Genomic DNA, 24,718 nt, shown 5'->3' on the forward strand with positions numbered 1-24,718 from the left:
GTTTTTCCAAATGCTCAAAAAAACTCATTGAATTCCTCCACTAAATTCCTTACCACTGACACAAGACTCACCAATCCAGTTTCTAGGATTATCCTCGGTTCCCTTGAATAATGAAACAATATCAGCTACTCTCCAGTCCTCTGGGACCTCCTGTGGCTCAAAAGGCATGAAGATATTATTCAAGGCCCCATCAACTTCTCTTGTTCTGCAAGATGAATCTCAAGGTTGGATATGGTAAATTTGAACCTTGACCAAACTTTGAGCAGAACCAATGAGAAAGTAGGCAAACTGCTATGTTGTCTTAAAACAGATTCTGAACAATACCAGAATTTTACTGCAATTTAGCAGTACTGTGAAATCATGTACTGTCAGTAAGTGTTATCAATAATTTTGATAAACTCATACATTCTGTACAGTGGTCTGCCAATACTTCTATCTTCTAAATGCCAGTTCATTACCCAAAAGCCAGTTCCACCCTTAAGGTGATTATTTTCACTTTCCAGTGCTTGTCAAATATTTTTAATGTCTACAATTCATGTTGAAAGTCTTTTAATTCAACAACTTCTGGTAAATGTGTTCAGCAGATAGAAAAAGCTTCCAGTTGAACAACACTCACAACACGCTGGAGGAACTCAGCAGGTCGGGCAGCATCCGTGGAAATGATCAGTCAACGTTTCGGGCCAGAACATTGACTGATCATTTCCATGGATGCTGCCCGACCTGCTGAGTTCCTCCAGCGTGTTGTGAATGTTGCTTTGACCCCAGCATCTGCAGAGTATTTTGTGTTTAAGCTTCCAGTTGAAATGTTTCTTGAAATATCATGCTGAGGAAAGTGAGCTGGACCATCCAGGAGAAAAGGTAATCAAATGAAATGGCTCACCCTCCCAAAACCTAAAGTGGAACATGAATGGTGTTATAAAGCATTATACCAACCATACTACCAACCCACCTTGCCCTATTTATTCTTATGACTGAAATTACAGCACAAATTACATTTACCCCATGGTACTAAAAATTGAAGCAAGGCAATGCAAGTGTCAAATAGGTGACAATTTTGGCTAGGAAACAGGATGACCCACTCCAGCACAATGAATAGAAAGATTTCATATCCACCAACAGAAAAGTGTGTTTTACAGATTTTAAAATTTTCAAAAATTAGGTGCAGAACTATGGACAAGCTGTTAATCTGGATTCTTAAACCACAAAAGTCAAAGGAATTATATGTAGCAATTCCACCATCAGAGACAAGAATAAATAATCCACACACCTCATCACTTCCATTTGGTATTTATTGTAGAAATGTGATCAAACGTATCTGTATTGCACACAGAACTAAGTTTCCAAAAACGTGGTCATGATTAAACAACCAATTTACAACATTTAAATAACAGATTAAAATGACAACTTCCATCTTGGTCTGTACAGAAATTAAGATTTGTTTTGAAATTTTGGAAATAAAGATTTTCCCCTCTTTTTGAAACCCCTATATAAAGAATGCAAAATACAAAGTAGACCCTGGATTTGGAAAAGAGCCAAGAACACCCTTGTGTATAACTTGTGCGATCCTGTGGGACCCAGTTCTTCAAATGAGTGAAGACAGTTGTACAATTACACTTACAGTTGAAGCCTGTTAATGGGAAAACCCCCAATGGAAGTGAAAATGTTCAAATTCAATTCGGATATTCCCATTTTGTGAAATCCCATCACCAGATTTAATTGCTTGAGAAACAAATGGTTGAATTAGTCTAAACCAGTGCTCCCTGAAAACAGGCATCAACTGCAATATTCAGACAGGCTTAAATATACTTCAGTGTACAAGATACATTGAAACAAGTTAACCCAACAGCATGGGAGACCCAACCAAGCCTGAATAACTGTAGATACTTGAATATTTAAGGACTGGTATCAATTTTGTGTTAATGAGGAGCTGACTCAAAGGAAAACTGAAGCGAAGAATCCTCGGTTAGAACAGCAGAGAAGGATATTGATGAAAGCCTGTATCAATGAGTAATTTCCAGGCTGAATGTGGCTACTTCAACTGCAAACAGTCAGGTTGGTGTTGCCAATGTCCAAGACAATCTCCAGCTCCACTTTCAGATTAGATTCATTTTGTTTTCCCCAACCCACATTATGAAGGCAATACCATAAGATTGTAATTTAGTACTCAATATCTAGATCAGTAGTCCCTTCTGTGGATGCATATTTGAACAGGAATTAACTGTCCCTTTCCTCCTAGCCCAAACTAAAAGAACCTAAGCCACATTCATCTAACTTTTTGTAAACAAAAAAAGAGCACATTCCAATAAGGGGTCCCAAATGCTTTGTGTGAAGGTTCTTCTGTACATTGCCCTGCTGCCATTTATTCTCCCAACATTATATTACAATCTTTATAACTCATCTTTATGAGTGGTTTCTGTTTCCTCCTCCTCTTCATCTTCCTCTTTTTCTTCTTTATCTTCATCCTCATCATCATCTTCATCATCACCCTCATCATCCTCCTTTTCCTTCTTCTCTTCTTCTTCTCGCTTCTTCCTTTCCTCCTCATCCTGTTGCTCCTTCATTTTCTTTTCTGGGTCCTAAGATAACAAAAGTAGCTTAGTTCTAGCATTAGAGAAAAGGCTGTTAAATGAGCATCATCAAAGAGTAGTCTATTCACTAATGAATTTTGTCTGAATAGTTTATTTTAATCTACTGGATGGTTTGTCACCAACTTTTTTGAGATACAGCATGGACAGGGCCCTTCTGGCCCAATGGGTTTATGCTACCCAATTGCACTCACGTGACCAATTAACACGTGAACCCATACACCTTTGGAAGGTGCAAGGAAATCTCAGCTTCCAGACGAGAGCTTGAGGAGAACATAGAAACTCCTTACATGCTACAACCAAACTAAAATGTATGGTGTCTTAATTCCATAGAGGTACAAGGGGTATCAAAATCTTGCCCTAATTTTTACAAATACCAAGTGTCAGCCCTAACATTAGGCACACTTGTATTTGACAAATAGAGCCACATGTGGACAGTGTATACAGTCTACTGAACTGGAATAATTGAGCCTGCAGGAGTGTTAACAAGCTTTCCAATCTTCTCGGGTACAACTTTCCACCCATCCACCCACACAAATGGACAAGACTATTAATGTAGTTCACAGCAAGCTCAGCACCACCATTTGCCCAGGAGTCAAGATACAAGGCTGATTAGTTTATTCAATTCCAAACCTTGAAAAGGGGAGGGGGATGCTTCTTCCTCTCAGAGAACTCAATCAGGACAGAAGTCCCAACAGGGAAAATGCAAAAAGTCAACTGTCCTCTGCTGGGACCATTTCAGATCCCATGCTTCACTTTGCTCCAAACAGTGCCACTTTAAGGCAACCTATCTATCATTTCTTTAGGAAGGGAAATAAGTTACTTCTTACTTTGGTGGCTCCCCAGGTTTCCTTTCCAACTTTTTCTGCATGCTTTTCATCATCTGTGATCAGGAAGTTATCAAATATTGTTCCAGATTTAACCTGAAAAATAATAGTGTGATTATTTTTAAACAAAAATCAAGACCAATTCTAGAAATAAAGTAACTGCCCAATGAATTGCAAAGTATAGCAAGGTGGAAATACAACAGTGCTTACAGCATTCTGACTTGCCTGCTGCTTGTATGCTACATGCCTGTGAAGCTGTTGCAAATGAAGTTGTCACTTGTACTTTACCTTCAGCTATGTGCGTTTAGACCTTACCCTAATGGCACATTTAGAAATGTGTAATGCAAGTTTTGAGTGCTCCATTAAACAGCTTCCACTAACAACTTCAATTACAACTCTGAATAACTCATTTCAATGTTAGTCCTTGAATGAATGTAAATTTGGAAGGGAAAAACCAATTCATGCTTAAGACCAAATGTGCAAACTACCCCCCCTCCCCCACAACCACTGAATATCCAGGAATTAACACATCTTACAAGTTTTGTGGAAATACTGATAATTCAACAATTCCCTACAGTATGCATATTGCACCTTAACAGTCCTATTGCAAAACACTGCAGGCCAAGTATAATATTAACATGTTTCAGAATGGAACTTTCAAGCTTCAAAGGCAGGAAAACCAAGAATAGAAATTTCCACATCTTTGTCCGAAATTCACTTCCAAAAAAATGTAAAAACGCAACAGCTGCATTTCTAAAATGCTTATCCTGCCCTCAAAAAAATCAAAACAACTAAAAACACCAAATCACCATTGATGCTCTGGGAAACCGCTAAGGCCTATGTAAGGGGATTAATTATCTCTTACTCTGCTAGTAAGAAACAGGCTGCGGAACAGCAACGCCTAGTGGAAGCAAGGCTTGCGGCAGCTGAAAAAGATCATTTTGATAAGCCTTCTACAGCCTAGTTAAAGATCACAGCCCTACGCTGTACACTAAACTCTATTTACACAAGCAGCCAAAAGAAAATTGACATTTGCTAACCAAACATGGTTTGAACATGGTGAAAAACCAGGTAGGCAATTGGCTTATTTAGCTAGAAAGAAAAATGCCTCTCAAACTATTGCTTTAATTAGGGATGGAAGAGGAGCCCTCACTAGTAATTCTAAATTAATGTTGTATTGAAGAATTTTTATTCTAAATTGTATCAATCTGAGCAATGCAGTGATGGTCAATCTAAGATGGGAGTCCTTTTTCAGGAATTGACATCTCCCAGGCATTTGCTCTGAACAAGAATCCCTCCTCAATGCTCCGTTATCTATACAAGATACAGAAAGCTGTGAGACAGCTCCCTGTGCTGATGGACTCACTAGTGAATTCTATAAAGAGTTCACAGGTTATTATAAGAGTCTATGCTAAACATGTTCAATCATGCATTTATTTGTGGTCTCCTCCCATCATCATTGAGAGAAGCTAATATCTCCATAATTCTTAAAAAAGGAAAGAGCCTCAGGGCTGCCCCTCAGAAACCACTACTTTTCACACTAGTGATCGAGCCATTGGCAGAGGCTATTCGGCAAGACTCCAAAATATCTGCTCCAGACATAGGACTAAAGTCACATAAAATTACATTGTATGCAGATGATGTTCTAATTTTGTTATCAAACCCTGCTATGTCAGTGCACCACCTTGTACAATGCATCAATTCATTTAGCACCTTTTCAGGTTATAAAATTAACTTTACTAAATCAGAGGCTATGCCTCTGGGGAACCTGCAGTAGGTACCTGACACTCAGGGTGTTTTTCCCTTTAAATGGTCACTGACAGGTTTTGGTTACCTAGGCATATTCATCACACCCACATTTAATCAATTGTTCAAAGCTAACTTCACACAGTTATTTGACAAAATCAAACCGGATCTAGAGCAATGGAGCACTCTTCCCATTTCTTAGCTTGGCCAAATATCCTTGCTCAAAATGAACATTCTTCCTCGTCTGCTCTACCCAATATGAATGATTCCAGACATTTTCACCCAACAAACACTTTTTAAAAAAATAAATAAATGACTGGTTTGATTCTTTCATTTGGAACAAAAAAAAAGACCCTGTATTAAAATGTCTAAGTTCCCAGTGGTCTAGGGGATCTGGATTTTCCAGACATCAAAAAAAATAAGTTTCTGAAACACATATAAAAATTTTGGCAAAAAAAACATCTTAACTGCATTAATACGACCAATCAAAGTTAAATATAAGGGAAACCATTTAGATGAAAGTTGAGTAATATGGTCTATTAATGGTAAAAAGTTAGTCTTAAATAAATCTTTATGTTTACAAGTAATTTTAATCCCAAGATATGAAAGGTAATTATTAATCAATTTAAATGGAAATTTATAATATAAGGGAAGATGTTTATTAATCGGAAAAAGTTCACTCTTACTAAGATTTAATTTATAACCTGAGAAAAGACCAAATTGTGCTAATAACTCTAAAACAGCAGGAATAGATCTCTCAGGATTAGAAATATATAAAAGTAAATCATCAGCATAGAGTGATAATTTATGGGACTTTAATCCCCGAGTTATCCCAGTAATATTTGAAGATTCTCGAATAGCAATTGCAAGAGGTTCTAATGCAATATCAAATAATAGGGGACTAAGAGGACAGCCTTGTCGAGTACCACGAAAGAGAGGAAAAAAAGGTGAGTTTAAAGAGTTAGTACGAACCGAGGCTACAGGGGAGTGATATAACAGTTTAATCCAGGATATAAATTTCAAGCTAAAATTAAACATTTCAAGCACCTTAAATAAATAAGGCCATTCTACTCTATCAAAAGCTTTCTCGGCATCTAAAGAAATAACACACTCAGGAACATTTTGTGAAAACCTTTTTTTGGTTTTCTCAGACGATTTTATGTTTGAATCTGGAGAAAATTAGAAGTAACCTTTATGATTCTTCATTTAAATTTGAACAGATTTGGGGACCTTTTATTCGATATTTTCATTTAATGTAATATTTACCCTTCTTGTTTTTTTTTCACTGTTTTAATGGAGATCGGGATTGAGGACGTGATTTTAAGTTTAACTCTGTTTGGTTTCAAGTTAGCCCATTGCTTTGCTTTGCTTTTAGTTAGTTGCACGGTGGGTTTTTTTTTGGGGTTTTTTTTTCTTTTTTTTCCATTGATATATATAAAATCTAGTATACTATTATGTTATCTTGGTTTCTTATGCTTAAATTACATTGTTTGTAGTATTTTCTTTTTGGTATTGTTATCTTTTGGAATTTTATTATACTTTAACATTGTATTAATGTTTATATGGCTTACCTTTTTTGTATACTTACTCAATAAAAAGATTTAAAAAAAAAGAAAGAAAAGAAAGAAAAAAAATAAGTTTCTTTTTATCTTATGTGGTTGACTGGGTTTGCAGGGATCCCTCCTCAAGTTGGCTGGACATTGAAGCCTCACAAACAAAATGCCCTCTTGTTAATTTGCTTTTCCTCAATAAGATGAAATTAGTTAAGGAATATTGTCACAACCCAATAATAATTACCACAATCAGGGCTTGGAGGGCGGTGCGACAAATTGTGGGCAACATAGTGAAAATATCACTCTTCACTCCAATTACCAGCAGTCCAGATTTTAAGCCTGGCATACTGGATCCTGGATTTAAACTTTGGATTTCTAAGGGTATTTTCCACCTAGGAGACTTGTTTGATGAAGGAATGATGTCTTTCAGTCAAATAATACAGAAATTCGACATACCCAAGCAAGGATCTTTTTCATTTTTTCAGATAAGAGACTATACACAGAAAAATATCATTGTTAACTGATTTCTATAGTTCTGACATAGGAAAGAGGGTGTTTCGTTCCAAGGGTGAAGTCTCCATCAGTACTTTTTATAGCATCCTGAGGGAATGTTCTTGAGAGGCTAAGCAGCTGGGAAGGGTCTGGGAGGGAGAGCTGGGAGTAGAAATTACAGCTGAAACATGGGAAGACATCTGTGATAATGCAAAGAAAATTTCAGTTTGTAATAGAACTAAAGCATTGCAACTCAAAATTCTGCATCTGACTCCAGATTGTCTCTCAAAATTAAGACAGGAGCTTCTCCAATGTGTTCTAAATGTAAAGGAAATACTGGAACTCTTGCCCACTGTTTTTGGACTTGTCCCAAACTTCAGGCATACTGGAGTGATATTTTGGGTGAAATGGAAAAGATTCTGAAGATGGAGCTTGAACTGGACGCAGTGTGTTTTCTCTTAAGCCTACCCAGCAGTTGTATTATTAATGCACATCAGAAAAAACTTTTTAGTATCCTGATTTTGTGCGAGGAAGAACATTTTGCTTTGTTGGATATCCGATAAGGCCCCTGGACTTTCGGGTTGGCATAAATTAATCATGGAATACATTCCTTTGGACTTTTTAACATGTATGGTACACTCAAAAACAAATAAGTTTTCATAAAACATGGCAACCTTTTCTACAATATGTAGATGTAAACCTGTCTGGTATACTAATAAGGGCTTTTGCATAGGATGTGGTGGTGAAGTCTATACTTTGATGGAAGTGTTCTGATAGCTGATATCTGTGAGGGGAAGAAATGTAAATGTACCTGGAAATTGGAAGTTTTGTTATGCTGAGCAAAAAAAAATGATAAAACACGAAATCACAAATCATGTTGGACCAGAGGTCCATGAACCATCATGCACAAGTTTGATACTAACCTGCCACAAGTCTAGGCCAATCACACCAATATCTTTGTAGCTGTAAAGGTTGGAGTCTGGTGTATATTCTGGATTATCAATTTCAGGATGAATCCATTTTCCTTTGTAATCTGGATTATCAATCTGTGCTGGTTTCCATTCACCCTGACAAAGGGGGAAAAAAAATAGTGAACCACACTGACAAACAACTGTTAATTCAAGTTACACTTAATCCCTATTCCAATTTTCAGATCTATAATTGTTCTAGTAGATGGAGTATGTCTAGTAGTACGTTTCTAAATGTTTAAATGAAAGGAGGAAACTAAATAAATCCATGTGAAGTTAGAATTGAACTAACTCTTGTAATAGACAGATGGTGATCTGCCAATGAGCCAATACAACCAGAAAACAAGAAATTTATATTGCTGAGCCAGTTGAGATATCCAATTTAACCAGGTCAATAAAAATCATTAAAACATTAAATCTAGGAAGATCAAGTGCCACAGTTTTGACAAAAAATGCCACAATAGGGTCAATGCCAATGCAAATTTAATTCAGTACTTCACAAATTTTGATTTAATAAACAGGCAGCTGTCACCATTGCGACAATTTCTGTACACACATGTATGCTGATCAGGTCAAGCAAGGTCTACAGGTAACTGAAATGAATTGGAAGGAGCTTGAAGCAATTTCAAAATAGGCTGCCTTAGCATTATTTGCCTTTAGACCAGCGGTCCCCAACCACTGGGCCGCAAAACATGTGCCACCGGGCCATGAGGAAATGATATGAGTCAGCTGCACCTTTCCTCATTCCCTGTCATGCACTGTTGAACTTGAACATAGGGTTGCCAACTGTCCCGTATTTGCCGGGACATCCCGTATATTGGGTTAAATTGGTTTGTCCCATACGGGACCGCCCCTGTCCCGTATTTCCCCCGCTAAGGTAGAGCGTTCCTTTGAAAACTTCCGTGCCGAAATGGCGTAAAGTGAAGAAGCAATTACCATTAATTTATTTGGGAAAAATTTTTGCGTGTTCCCAGACCCAAAAAAATAACCTACCAAATAACACATAAAACCTAAAATAACACTAACAAAAAGTAGAAATAATGTATGTAGAGCATAGTCGGGAAGATTAACCCAAAACCGATTTGTGAGGGGGAAAAAGAAAATCGGCACGTACACGCATGCGCACACAGGTGCCCGCGCAAGGCTTCATGGTCATGGTAGTCTTTCTTGGGGGTAAACATAAGTGTCCCGTCAACACACACAGAGAATGCCAGTGAATGCAGCAGGCCAAGCAGCATCTATAGGTAGAGGTACAGTCGACGTTTTGGGCCGGGACCCTTCGTCAGGATTTGACTGCTACTATTGTCCCTTATTCGGGAATGAGAAAGTTGGCAACCCTAACTGTAAAAGACATGTTGAGTTGAGTTTAACCCTACTTGAACCCTCCCCGCCACCCCCCCAGGTCGGCCAGTCCACAAGAATATTCTCAATATTAAACCGGTCCACGGTGCAAAAAAAGGTTGGGGACCCCTGCTTTAGACAATTTGGAAGGTCACCGAGTACCAGATACTCATCTAAGCTACATATACAACATAAATTCATTTGTCCAAGAATGAGAAATTGAATGGAGTTTAATTGATCGTAGCAATTCCTTCAAATTTCTAATCACCACCACCTATTCATTATAACTTACAAATATGTCTCCTTTGTAAAAACACCTTTCAACAATTAAATTCAGCCTGCAACTCAAAACACCAAACCATGACATCAGGACACTGGCATCAAGGGAAAATATCTGAATCTAGAATGGTAAATGTCAAAAAATGCTCAACAGATCTAGCAGCAACTGTGGAAAGAAACAATTAGCATTTCAGTTTCAAAACACTTAATCAGAACTGGGAACGAGAATTAGTTCCAAGCTGTGGAGGATGGAGGGATAACAGAATTGTCAAACATCTGATAGGGAAAGGCCCATGTTGCCAGTAATGAGCTTAAGTAGCTTTATCTGCAAATTAAAACAAGCTTGTTTTCTTTCTCCATTATGACAAAGGGTCTTTGACTGAAATGTTAATTCAATTTCTTTCCAGATATCCCCCATCGGTCAAATGCTTCAAAAATTATGCTTAATTCCTGAAATGAAAATTAAAAATGTAGATGTAGTATCAGTTGTGGGCTTTCCCCATTCCATCAGCTCAAGCACAAAACTCTGGTTCAGCACATTCTCAGTGGTTTACACCAGGAGTTGGTCAATGGGACAGTTTAATTTCTCATCTCAGGGATCACAAATGATTCTCCTTCACAGCTCTGAAGGGCAGACATTTCTCCCAATGTGCTGGCAACACATCCCATAAACAACTAGATTTGCTCATTTGCTTCTGGAACAGAACCATATTGTGAATGGTACATTTCCAAAAACTCATAGCTGTTTACTGCTTTGGATGTTCTGAAAGATGCATATAGGACTAATATTTTTGCACAAGTCAGCCATGCAGTACACTTCAATGTCAATGCAGAATAGGTGAGTAGATGTGACAAAATAGCAAATTCAGCAGTTACCTTGTAATCAGGGTTCTGAATCATAGGGGGCTCCCATTCCCCATCCATCTCATCATCCCAATCCTCAGGTTTCTTGGCATCAGGGTCAGGAATATGCTCTGGTTTATCCCAATCCTTATGGGAAAGAGGAAAAAAACAGAAGAGTAGCATGGAAATCACCACCTAAATATGCAACCTTATCCCATTTCTGTAACAGCCCTAGTTACCTCAGGTTTTACATCTTCAGGATCATCAATCTTAGCACGCTCATCCCAGTCTTCTGGTTTCTTGGCCTCTGGATCTTTAATCTTCTTTGGTGGGAGGAAATCCCAATCTTCTTCCAAACTACCCGATTCAGCTTTCTGGTTGTCAATTTTCACTTCATAAGTATTGTCGGGACGAATGATAAGGGTATAAAGATGTGTAAATTCATCATCCTAGGGAAGAGGAAAGATACTTCAGATGGCCTTGAACACAAGTACCAAATGCACCTCAGTACAATGCTGCTATCACTAGACTGTCTTCATCTGGTCATTATGAAAAATCATCTATGTATTGACTGGTACAATACCAATTAAGATGGTGAATAAACATGATTATCAACTTCTCCAATTGCTGATCATTTCTCTCTTCCCTTCTCCCATCTTTTTCCATTCCTTATTCTGGTTTCCCTCACTCCTTTTCTACTCACCTGCACATCACCTCCCTCTAGATCCCCTCTTTCTTCCCTGATCCACTCTTCCCAGATGCCTCCTGCAGCCTTTTTTTTAAAAAAAACCTCTTCTATCACCTTCGTACTTCATCAACTCTCCTGATCCACCTTTCCCTTCATCTCTCACCCAACTCCTGCCTGCTTGAACTCCTTTCCCTCTCTCCCCCACCACCCGGCAAAAAAAACCTGGCCTGCCCCTTCCTTTCCAGTCCTGATGAAGAGTCTCAACCCAAAATGTTGACAGTTTATTCCTCTCCATAGATGCTGCCTAACCTGCTGAGCTCCTCCAGCATTTTGCATGTGAAGAATTTGATTTTACTTCAACTGCTTACACCAGACATTTCAAATCAACTGATACAAGAGGTCAATTTGAATTCACTAATCAAGTCAATATATAAAAAAAATCAAAACAAAACCACAGTTCTATCTACCCATCCCTGAAAAAAAGAAAAAGCAGACCAGAACACAGGGCTGGGAATCACAGGGCATGGGATGGAACAGAATTAGGCCATTCAGCACATCGATTCTCCTCCACTTCATTATGGCTGACCCATTTTCCTTTCAACCCATTCACCCAATGACCTGGCCTCCAAGTCACCTTTGGCAACAAATTCCACAGATTCACCACCCTCTGACTAAAGAAATTCATCTATTCTAAATTGACACCCCTTTATTCTGAGGCTGTGTCCCTTAACCCTACCATCCCCCACTACAGGAAACATCCTCTCCACATCCACTCCCTAGGCCTTTCAATGAGATCTCTCTCTCCCCCCGCCACTTTCCAAATTCCAACAAGTATGACCCAGAGCCATCAAACATTCCTCACACAATAAGCCACTCATTCCCAGAATCATTCTCATGAACCTCCTCCGAATCCTCTCCAATGTCAGCAAATCCTCTTAAACAAGGGTCCCAAAAATGCTCCCCACCAGTACCTATAAAGCCTCAACATTCTATCCTTGCTGTTGATATAGTAACATATTGAATCTGACTTCATTTGTCAATACTGATGAATTCTATTGCTCAACATTAACCCACAATTAATTTTTTATCACTTAGAACAGAACAATTCACTCACCTTGCAGCGAATATCCTTTGATATCAAATGGTTCTTTCCTTTATAATTGAAAATGACATGGACTTTCTTGGTTCCTGGGCCACAGATATCAGGGCCTAGAATTTAACAGTGAACAATTATCCCCACTCTGCCATTTTTAAAGACACAAGATTGACTCACTATTCAACCACTTCACAGCAAAACTAGAGCCTTGCTAACTAGGAAAGCCAAGAAATGTATTTAATGGTCTACACAGTTCAATCTTCTTCCCTTTCAGGAGCACAAAAATGTTCAAATTTGGTTTGATCTACATTGCATTCAGTACAAGTGAAAAATATAACCAGAGGCAGAAAATATAAATAGTCAAATAATCATTTTCACTCTTATTAGTAAGAATTCCATTTACTGGGAGGATTTGGACTCCTCCCACCCTCACCAAATTTGGTAATGGGTGCTCAGGGAAGGATTTCTTCCAAAATGCACACACTTTCTGGTTGTCTACTTTTATATCATAATTATAAACAGATGGGCTGTAAACAGATCATCAGCAAAACATTTCTGATACTAATGACTTTAAATATTGGGTCACGTTACACCTAAAGAAAGAGACAAACAATGTTTTAAGTTAATAGTTTTTTCAAAGCTGATGAAAAATCATCAGCTAGAAAGCCAGCTTTCTATAAATGCTATTTTGTCTGTTGCTAAGCATTTCCAGCATCACGTATAATGGAACAATGCCATGTTAGAACTTTGACTTTCCAGTTTTAAATGGCTTCCATAGCACTTTGACTGCCGAGGAAAATGTTAAAGAATCACTTACCAAACATAATATTGTAGTTTGAGTCACCATGCATATCAGATTGGTCTAGATCTGATGGGAAGATCTTCACATAGCCACCTCCGCAGTCAATGGTCTGCTCGTGCTTAACTGTAAATTGGATAACAAGGGTCTTCCCTTCATTGCTGAAGGGGTCAAATCTTGCAGACAGTGCATAGAATCTGGCATCTTCACTCGTCTGAAGTCCTGGAAATGAGACATTTAGAGTATGAGCACAAATGAGCCAGAAATCTGAAAGTGTTAGGAATGTTTGCTATTTAGTGTTGATCCAAGATGTTACCAGCTTTACCCATCTATGCCACACACTTTTAGCATCAAGCACAAAAATCAAGAAATGTATTAGGGAGTGTTTGTTGCTATCTAAACACAAAGTTCAAGTGTTTGTTTATTATTAAGTCCACAGAACCACTTTAGCTGACACACGCTTCGCACCAGTATTCAATAATTTCCAGTCATTTTGATTTTATAATTACTATATTTATAATTTTTACTGGATCCATGTATCAATTCACTAGAGATAATTCCAATTAGAATCATTTTAACTTCTGGGACGAGAGCCAATTTTGCACGTTCTCCATAATGTTCACTCCTCTCTCCGTGGCATCGAGGCTATGAAGACTGCTCCGGGCTGCTCCAGGGTTCAGATCTGAGGACTCAATTTTGGTTTGGAATGTTGTTGCTCACTTCAATTGTTAGCATGATTTGTGATTCTTCCCAACTTCCCCCATCACTGCACTCTAGTGTTGGTATTTTATTTTATTTTTTTTTCCTTAATTGGGTTCCTTGCTTTGTGGCTACCTGTGAGCAAGCAAATCTCATGGTTGTATAATTCAGATTCATTGATAATAAATATACTTAAATCTTGAATTTCATAACAAGATTTCCCCAAGTGCACCAAGGTTTTCTGGCTAATGTCCATTTGTTTTTGACCTTGAATTTTCCAAGTCAATTACCAAAGGAGAAGGGAGCACACAAGTCACTGATCCTTAAATGATCCTAGGTACAGTACAGCAGGAAACCCATTAGTGCAGTCTCAATCTTCCTCACTGCAGCTCTTTACCTTAAGAAAAAGGGGAGCTACATCAGGACAAGAGAAACTATTCAACCTTCATTTGGACTCCAGATCTGAGATCACACAAACTTAATTCACATGTGACACTTTCATATCACATCAAGCCCTGCTCCAAGCCACAAATTCCTTTATTAAGCATTCAAGAATAGACCCCACTGAACATCCATAAAACCATGTCCTTCAGTCCCATTGCAGAACACGAATTCCTATCACGATCCACAAGAGCAAAAGCATATTTACAAACAAACTTAACAGAAAAATTCTCAGCACCACCTTTCCAAAAGACTGCTCTATACAGGGGAGAACATTAGAAAAGTACGAGATTTGGAATCTTTGCAAGAGGAACATAAAGCCAACAGCAAGAGTGCGCAAGTATCCAATCAACCCACCTGTTACTCCTTCAGCAGAAGCAACAGGTCCCAGATACACACCTCAAAACACTGGTGGATGTTAGTCTTGCACAAACCCCAGGGGCTGTCAAGAACAGTGGTGCTCTAATCAGCACCTCCAATTGTGCCAAGCCATGTCTGAACCTGTAAACAATTCTTAATGAACTGCAACAGTTTTCATTTAATAAGAACCTCTGCTTCCATTACACAAAGCAACTCCAAAGCTAGAAGCTGGTAAGTGAAGGCCCGAACTGATTCTAATTGCCAACAGTGGAGCCAGCTTTGGTTTAAGATGGCACTTGAGAAACACAGCAAACAAATCGACTAACAACTATTAATGACTTTCTGGACAACAATCACTTCAATCGTAGCCTGAAACTTCTCTTTTCTGATAAAGTAACTTATCGAAGGGTTATTTCGAGTTATGCTCTTGAACTGCCTGCATGACCTGACATTTGCAGTGTGAACTGGAGTCCTGAAAGAGCAGCAAGGTTGCAATGTAGCAAGAATAGGGTGGATCGAGGCAGTGGGCAGGACAGAGGGAACTTGGGCTCAATGAAGCACAGGGCCAGATTGAAAAGGTCAGGTATGACGGACCTGAGAGTGAGAGCTGTAAGCACTGTGTTGAAACAGTCAGGTATGACGGGCCTGAGAGTGACAGCAATAAGCATTGTGTTGAAACGGTCAGGTATGACGGGCCTGAGAGTGAGAGCTGTAAGCACTGTGTTGAAACGGTCAGGTATGACGGGCCTGAGAGTGAGAGCTGTAAGCATTGTGTTGAAACGGTCAGGTATGACGGGCCTGAGAGTGAGAGCTGTAAGCACTGTGTTGAAACGGTCAGGTATGACGGGCCTGAGAGTGAGAGCTGTAAGCATTGTGTTGAAACGGTCAGGTGTGATGGGCCTGAGAGTGAGAGCTGTAAGCACTGTGTTGAAACAGTCAGGTATGACGGGCCTGAGAGTGACAGCAATAAGCATTGTGTTGAAACGGTCAGGTATGACGGGCCTGAGAGTGAGAACTGTAAGCACTGTGTTGAAACAGTCAGGTATGACGGGCCTGAGAGTGACAGCAATAAGCATTGTGTTGAAACGGTCAGGTATGACGGGCCTGAGAGTGAGAGTGGTAAGCACTGTGTTGAAACGGTCAGGGCTGGAGGCAGCAGAAGAGCTGACGTTCAGTTTGCTGCTCTGAGAGATTTACTCGTTTTTATGCTGAAATGAGCCATGGCCCAGAACTACCAGTCTCCTGGATCGGCTGCAGTGATGAACTGGCTGTATGGCTATGGACTCACTTTAGCAAACTTTAATTCTGGGTATATTTGCTCACTTTTAATTGTTTGCACGATTTGTCCCCCCCCCCCCCCACATATTTGGTGTTTGACTGGCTTTCTTAAAAAGTGGGCTGTTTTGTGGCTGCCTGCAAGACAAATCTCAAGATTGTATATGGTATACACTGATAATAAATGTACGTTAAACTCTGAAACAATGACAAAAGTGAACAAAACAGGTTTGAGGCAAACTGCAAGAGCAAGTCACAGTTTCAGTTACTTGGTCACATGAAAGGAAATTTCATTTGGAGATTTTTTGCACCAGCACACTTGTAAAACAGGTACAGATCTATGAACATAATGCACATTACAAGGTAGCAACACTAAGGCTGAAAAGCAGCAAGTTCAAACTCGGTGCACCTTGATACTTTGGATACCACCTTGAAACGTACTCCAGATGGGAAACATTATGCGTTCTTCAAAACAACTGAACTTAAATCCAATGAGCCCCAGATCCAAAAACATCCAATAACAGCCCTCACTGGGATTAATGGTAATACCCAACAAGTCACAGGGCAGCAATTATAACATACAAGAGGCCCAAAGACAATGAATGAACACAACTAGTTTAACCAAATGAAAAAGTCACCCACCTTTATCTTTCTCTGCATCACCAAAGAACTTGCCAGCAGTCAGCTTGAACTTTCCATAATCAGATTTGTGCTTTGATTCAACCCATCTCTGCACCCAGGCATCTATTGCAAAGAAACATTATTGCACAATGAAACAAATCAGAAACAAAAACTTTGAAAAAAGCTCCACATTACTGAATTGATAACACTTAAACCATTTCCAGTGGACTATTAGCCAGGCCTCAGGTGACATCTCAATAAGATTTTCCATTATAAAGCTATCAGTCAAGTCACGAACCTAATAACTGGAGATACAAGATCACACGAAAATCAAAAATTTTGTTAAATACATAGAATACTTCTATACTTCATGTTTAATTCAACTTTTGAGGCAAACTAAGTTTTAATGATGAAAATGAAACATTATTAGCTTGAGAATGCTGTAAATGCATATGGAATTTATGCAAGATCAGATTTCCAAGTCTGGTCATTCATAATCCAGGGAATAAATACAGTAAGCTGCATTTATAATGAAAGTAAAAGGAAAAATTGCTGCAGTACAGGAAAAATACTGGACATACTCAGGTCAGGAAGTAATTGTGCTGAAATTGCACTTCCAATACCTAGTGCAACATCTCATTCATCCTCCAGACTTGACTTAACCTATACGGATAACCAGTCAAAAATCAGTCACACCTGGCCAGCTCAGCTAAAAAAAACCCTAGTTTGAAATATTAAAATAAAATGCAGAAAAATTCAGCAAGTCAGACAAGAGGAATGATCATGTTCCAGGTGCTGAGCCTTCGTTAAGCCTGCTAAGTTTTTCAGCATTTTCCATTTTCATTTCACATTTTCAGTATCTGTAGTCTGATTTTTAAATTCAAAATAGTAGCTGGTGCTCTCACTATAGATACTACCTAGCCTGGTTTTACAACACATTTTTATTGTCCTTGTACTGCTCTTTTACCTAGGGCGTAATACACTTTGGCCAGTGGTTAAGGTGTTCGTCTAGTGATTTGAAGGTTGTTAGTTCGAGCCTTGGCTGAGGCAGCGTGTTGCGTCCTCGAGCAAGGCACTTAACCACACATTGCTCTGCGACAACACTGGTGCTAAGCTGTATGGGTCCCAATGCCCTTCCCTTGGACAACATCGGTGGTGTGGAGAAGGGAGACTGGCAGCATGGGCAACTGCTGGTCTTCCATACAACCTTGCCCAGGCCTGCGCCCTGGAAACCTTCCAAGGCGCAAATCCATGGTCTCATGAGACTAATGGATGCCTATAATATACTTTGGATAGCAGTCCATTTCAAAAAACAGTACATCTATTATACACAAATCCATCCCAACTCTGCTCATTAGTACCACACCTGACTCATCTACGGGAGGTTTAAAAACAGAACACAAACAACTCTGCTGATGAAATGCATATGTGGAGGCAAAAGAGCTACAATGATATTGAGTTGAAACCCATCATCAGGCCCTCAATCCAAATGTCAATTTACATTGCCACCAAATGCATCATGACCCACCAAAATACTCCAACAGTATGCTCTTCAATCTGTTGGAGTTCTTGTGGTTATTCAGACTGCGAACAAATATCTTTCCCAGGCTCATAGACGACTGCAGTAGGGAAGGCATGAATCAGTAGCTGGGCCCTGGCTATTCACAGAGTGGCTCAAAGGCCAAGACATAAAATGTCTGTTGATAATACAACATCTGGTGGGATTGCAGCTGTAGAGGAGAATGCAAGAGTCTTCAAGGTACAGATGTGCTAAATGAACAAGTGGGAATGTGGCAGTTGAATATAATGTTTTAAAATACATCTTCATCTACTTGGATCCACACAGGTGAGTAATTTCTGAAAAATCAGGGACAAGTTGGAAGATGTTGATATCCTTTACAGTTGAGGGTGATTAAAAAGGCATATGGTGCTAGCCCTCAATAGTCAGGGTATTGAGTGCAAGAGCCACAAGGTAATACTGCAGCTCTGACACTTTGGTTAGACCACATTTTCAATATTGTGTTTAGTTTTGGTCACCTCATAGGAAGGATGTGAAAGCTTTAGAGAAGATGCAGAAGAAATTTAACAGGATTCTGCTTGGATTAGAGGGCAAGTTTTATGAGGATAGGTTGAGTGAGCCAAGGCTTTTCTTTTAGTGAAGGATGAGAGGTGAGTTGAGTGAGCTGTACAAGTTGACAAGAGGCATAGAGTGGACAGCCAGAGACTTCTTCCCAGGGCAAGGCAGAAACAGCCAACACGGTGAGGGATAATTTTAAAGTGATTTAAGTATGGGGGATATGCCAGAGGTAGGATTTTGTTTTAAAAGCAGCTGATAGGTCTGTATTGCTCCATATTAACATTCATACAGACCTAGTGCCTCTCTACACCACTGGAAATGCAAATACAGGTTGACATTCACTAATCTGACTACCTGTAATCCAGTTCCTTTGATAATCCGCACTGATTTCAAATTTTCCGCGCAACTGTAATTTCACCGTACCAATCTGCTGCGCATGGTTTTGGCTGCTCTAGATCTGTTCACGTGTTGGCGCGCTCTTGTAAACAGAGACAGGCGATTCCTGCTTGTTTTCCTGCATATATTAATATCATTTGCCTGAGGCGTGGCCGCCCAGCACCCACCAACAGCGGGGGAGCTGGCACGCACTGGGTCGGTCTGCCTTCTCGCCCGCCTGCCGGCAGTCGCACACTGCCCTCTGGCGTTGCCTGGCCAGCACTTCGTTCTTTTCTGCCTATGACCTCAGATCAGACGTGGTGACCCGCTGAATTTAAGCATATTACTAAGCGGAGGAAAAGAAACTAATGAGGATTCCCTCAGTAACTGCGAGTGCAGTGTAGTCTTTGGGGTAACTGCAAGTCTGAGTCTTTGCTATCGCTTAGCTCACGCTTGAGTGCTGGTAGTGGGTGCACTATTTTTTTGCCGGTGGGTAAGGGGGGATTGTTGCTCGCTGTCCCTTACACTCGGGAGGGAGGGGAGCTGGGGCGGGGGGAACTTAGGGGTTCTAACATTTAACTGTCATTCATTCTTTGGGACACTCCTCTGTTTTCGTAGATGGTTGTGAAGAAACAGTATTTCAGGATGTATATTGTATACACCTCTGATATTAAATGAACCTTAGAATCCTTGATATTTTAAAGGTACGATGAGGCGGTTAGCTATTGCTTAGTGTGATCCTTCTGTAATTTGGCACTTTCACTAATCCTGCACTCCTCAGGTCCCAATGGTGCCAGGTTATAGAAGGTCGACTTGTACTAAGGCGGCTAATCATATTTATTTTATACTTCAATACAGCAATAAAAATATCCAAATACAGTTAGATTGTCTGCAAAATTACACCTGAATGTGCATGCAATTTCTTACCAACGTTCTCATTGCCACAGGCAGTGCAAAAAAGATTCAGCAGATCTGGCAGGTTTGCCATCTGAGAGGAGATTGTTTAGACTAGGCCATATTCTTTCATAAGAACACAAATCTCACTGAAATGTGCATAATGCTTAAGCTTGGTAGGACAGATAACAGGTATTTCTGGCGAAGTACAGAACCAATGTTAATGTCTCAGAGCGAGGGATAGACCATGTCACCCTAAAAGAAAACTTAACCAAAGGTGTAAAGATTTTCAAAAAGGGTTATGGGGAATAGCTGAGGAAAATGGAGCACAGGTGGAAGACCAACCATAATCTGATGAACAAGCAAATTGGAAGGGCCAAAGCCAACTCCTATTTCATGCTCTTATTCCAAGAGCCTTAATTACCCAGGGCAAACTGACTTCATATAATGACACTGATTAGCTACCACTGAATTTACTGTGATGTGACAAGTTTTAACTACTACTTCACCAGATGGTCCCCAACTGCTGTACATTTCTAAAGTTTTTGTTCTCAGCATAGGTAAGGTTTGCTTAATACTGTCAGAAGTCAAAGCTGTGAAGAAGCTTACATCACCAATAAAAAGACTAGTCACTGACACTTCAGTATAGAGTGAATCATTAATTCATGAGCTGATGCCACTCCATTGCCAACTGGATGAAAATGTATTCACATGCTCATCTTGCAAAAGTTAGTTCATCCTTTTTGCTTTAAAAAAAAAATCACCAAGTCCTTCAAAAGAAATCAACATGCCTATCTGCAAGTAACTACATTTCACCAGACACGAGGAAACCTGCAGATGCTGGAAATTCAAGCAACACACACAAAATGCTGGTGGACGCAGCATCTATAGGAAGAAGTACAGTCGATGTTTCGTCAGAACTAACTGAAAGAAGACATAGTAAGAGATTTGAAAGTGGGAGGGGGAGATCCAAAATGATAGGAAAAGACAGGAGGGGGAGGGATGAAGCTAAGAACTGGGAAGTTCATTGGCAAAAGGGATACAGAGCTGGATAAGAGAGAGGATCATGGGACAGGAGGCCTGGGAAGAAAGAAAGGGAGAAGGGAGCACCAGAGGAAGGTGGAGAGCAGGCAAGGAGTTATTGTGAGAGGGACAGAGAGAGAGAGGAAAAAAGGAAAAATAATAAGGAGGGATGGGCTAAGGGGAGGAGCATTAGTAGAAGTTAGAGAAATCAATGAAATATCTGCAACTGGTTCAAGTCTCAACGTTTAATCAGCCTAACACGTCTACAGCAGCATGTGACCTTACCACAGAAGCCACTCTCAGTACAACACATCAAGACAGAAGGCAACAGACACTTGTTCTTGATGGGTTCAGAAGATGTGTCTTAACCACAACAATTACCAGTCAAAGCCTGAGGATCTGGCTAACTTTGAAAGAGAAACTACAAGTCGAGAAAGAAAACAGGAGCGTTCAGCAGCCTGATTCTTAGTGAATGCCACCAAATGCTTTGACTTCAGAAAATCCAGATTCACTTCAAAAATCCATTTATTTTCTCCCTCCAGAAAAATCTTTACCCACCCAACACTATACATACCATTCACACCCCAACCAATTTCACAGTGACTGGAGACTGTTTGCTCCAAAACCAAGTAATATTCCGGAAACTTAGCAAACAATTGATAAAATCTAAGTAATCCCCCACTCTCAAGTCACCACTACCTGCATTATCTCAAGTCCAATTATAAATCACACCCATGACACTTCACTTAATTTTGGAATTCCCCAAAATCAGTGGTTAAGTGGCAAGTCCAAGGCAGGCATGAAGGTGGTGGATTGAATGCCCTCATACTACACAAGGAAACAACATGGAATAATACTAAATTCACTTCTTTCCCCTTCAAAATGCCTCTAGTAAACCCACACTTAAGCATCCATTCCAATGCCACCTTTCCTAGGGATGTCTTGGGGAAAGATTATAGGATATACAAAAATTATAGTTCAAACAAATCAGTTCAGCCAAGCCTCCACTAACAACATAGGTAAAGCACATTCTCCAAAACCATGGATTGAGGGGCCTGATCCCATGCTGTTCTCTTCCATCAAATACAGTACTTTGATCAACACAAGGAAGTGGAATGTTACACTATTCCCAGAGCCAATGAGCATTATAGCAACCAGAAGAAACAGGAAATTAGAAATCAAATAATTTAGACATAGTAGTCTACTACTGCTTCTGAGCAGGTCCCACTTTGCTCTCTACGAGGAACAGCCATCTTGTATTTCCCAAGATGGACTTTGTTGCCCAGCAGAGAGGTTGAGTGAGGTTGCATGTAGCCAATCTGCTGTTTGCAGGTCTTCAGATGGCGGTAAAAAATTTAGAGGAGTTCTGAGAAACCAAGACAAATTCTGCACACTTATGGTCACACAAAGGGTGACCAAATCTTTTCAAACCAAGTCAGATCATGTAATATTAGATTTTCCTTTTATCTAATGTTTTTTATTGAAGTGAGTTCTTATGGATCTTCAAGTCCACTCTGCATTCTGGAGCTCTTTCCAAACCCTTTACAACATAAAAACTTACTTTAGTGTCTATTTCATACAAAATCCATCAAGATAAAACTCCCACTTTGCAGAACTTCCTGGCAAACCTCTAGGCCAACAGAAGCAAGTAGTCCAGCAGATAGTGAATCTACTCTGTTAATGACTATATAATTTAATGACTATTGCTTCACACTTGGACAAAATAAGCATTTCAAACTAATCAATTCAGCATATTTAAATGAATTAGTTACTGCATAGTAGAAGAAATATCTATAAGCAAACCCACTCCATGGAGGACAAGATTACAAAAATAGAATTAAAAGCCTCACTTTACAGGATCTGAATTTAGATACAAACATTCTTAAAAATTAAAAGTAATGCAACTATAAACATTGAAAGAAGTAGAGGGAAGGGGGTGAATGTGACCTCAAGGCGAGGTTAAGTCTTTCAAATTCACTAAATTCAATAAGCTCAATTGCAGCTTCGATCATAGAAGTTTTGCTTACCACAAGTATTTAAAAATTAATTTTGATAAAGCTAGCATTATTCTCACTTCCCCTCCCCCCGTTCATTTCAGTTTCATGATGTCCACCCCTTCCCCCATCTCAACCCCAAAGAGAAAACTTCAACTGGCGGGATCCAGAACTGCTGAATCAGAGGCCACACGCTGCATTTGTCAAAACCCGAGTGACAATCCTGCTTTAAGGTAAGCCCGGCCCTGATGCAAAGAGCCGAGTTCGAGGTGAGGGCAGCCTGGCGTTCCCCTCACAACTCACCTCCGTCAGAAAACTCCTCCTGAAAATGAACCTTGGGGTCCGCGGCGGCCACGGCCAGCAGCAGGCACAACAACAACCTGGTCTTCATCGTTCTTGCTAATTTTGCTTCAGAAAGGACGTGTTTTTTCAGTGAGTTACTGGTTCAGAGAAGGCATCGACCGTATCACACCTGACACAATTGAAACCACCAGGAAAGAAGAGGAGCCGCCGAAGGTTTTTATACCACTCACGTCAGTCAAACCTCCGCCTAAATCCCGCCTTCTGCTTCTGCTGCCTTGAGTGGACAAAAGTCACACTGCGGGAGATTTCCCCGCTCTCGGTTGGTTTCTGTTCTTGTCATTCAAACGCCCCCTTCCCCAGCACGCTTGGTTGCGCAGCTGCCCAGATGGCTGCAGGTTATTGGCTGGAAGAAACGTCATGGCGACCGGCTCTGGCCAATGGGCAACGACCACATGTTCAGACGTCGGGAAGACCGGTAGACCCGGCTCTTCCCGGGGTGGCCGTGATTGATTGGCCGTGCTGTTTGCCAATCACGACAGAAAGAAACTTTAAAAATATTTTGTAATGCCTATAAATTGCAAATTAAAAATTAGAATAGGATGTACACCAACTTGTGCGATTAACTTATAGTAATGCCGAGGCATCATGCTTATTGAGATTTTCCAAATTGCAATACAACATTTCAATAGTTCACTGCTTTTGTACACAATTCTCTATCATGGCTTGATTCATTTCATTACAGAATGGGACCGTCTGCATCTTCCGACTGTAACCATTATCCTGCCTTCACCCACAATCCAGCAATCCTAGGCTGCCACATCAGTGCACTATTGAGGAAATAACTCTTGATGCTTTCTATCAAGACAAGCATGCATTGCCTAAGCACAACAGATTCTGCAGATGCTGGACATCTTGAGCAACACACTCAAAATGCTGGAGGAACTCACCAAGGCAAGCAGTATGTATGAAGGGGAATATTTCGAGCTGAGACCCTTCACAGGACTGGAAAGAAGGGGGGGGGGAAACAAATTTCACAACATATGTCCGTGATATTAAACCTGATTCTGAGAATAAGAAGGAAATTGTTGGTGGCCACCCATTTCATTATGGCTTCCCATTTCCATATCCACATGGTCTCCTGTACTGCCATGATGAGGCCACACTTGAGTTGAAGGAGAAACATGTCAGATTCTGTCTGGGTAGCCTCCAACCTGATGACATGAACATTGATTTCTCTAATTTATGGTAATTTCTCTCCCCTCCCTCCCTTTTTTCCATTCCCTATTCTGGCTCCCCTCTCACTCATTCTCTTCTCCTCGCCTTACTCTGCTTCCCTTTCTTCTATGGTTCCACACGTTATCCCTTCTTCTTCAGCACTTACCTTTTCCACCCATCACCTTCCAGCCTCTCACTTCATGCCCACTCAAGAACATAGATGA

The 24,718-nt window shown here is 40.1% G+C and overlaps 1 protein-coding gene across 1 annotated transcript; it reads right to left on the reverse strand.

The window, feature by feature from the left end:
* Nucleotides 1-1,252: 1,252 nt before the first annotated feature.
* On the reverse strand, nt 1,253-23,492 carry LOC134339236 (calreticulin-like). The gene is made up of 9 exons (XM_063035574.1): nt 23,280-23,492; nt 16,635-16,736; nt 13,236-13,439; nt 12,437-12,531; nt 10,874-11,083; nt 10,668-10,781; nt 8,127-8,270; nt 3,416-3,508; nt 1,253-2,576 (listed from the first exon to the last, which is right to left on the reverse strand). Exons 1-9 carry the CDS (start codon nt 23,365-23,367, stop codon nt 2,388-2,390), a joined length of 1,239 nt encoding a protein of 412 aa, XP_062891644.1. The 5' UTR covers nt 23,368-23,492; the 3' UTR covers nt 1,253-2,387.
* Nucleotides 23,493-24,718: the final 1,226 nt, after the last annotated feature.

This window comes from Mobula hypostoma, chromosome 29 (genome assembly GCF_963921235.1).
Source record: "Mobula hypostoma chromosome 29, sMobHyp1.1, whole genome shotgun sequence".
NCBI classification, from domain to species: domain Eukaryota; kingdom Metazoa; phylum Chordata; class Chondrichthyes; order Myliobatiformes; family Myliobatidae; genus Mobula; species Mobula hypostoma.

Coding starts and splice junctions, on each gene's coding strand:
- LOC134339236 (XM_063035574.1), bottom strand. CDS start 23,367: ATGAAGACCAGGTTGTTGTTGTGCCTGCTGCTGGCCGTGGCCGCCGCG. Junction 16,737..23,279: donor GGAGGAGTTTTCTGACGGAG/GTGAGTTGTGAG, acceptor TCTTTGCAATAG/ATGCCTGGGTGCAGAGATGG. Junction 3,509..8,126: donor TTGGCCTAGACTTGTGGCAG/GTTAGTATCAAA, acceptor ATTATTTTTCAG/GTTAAATCTGGAACAATATT.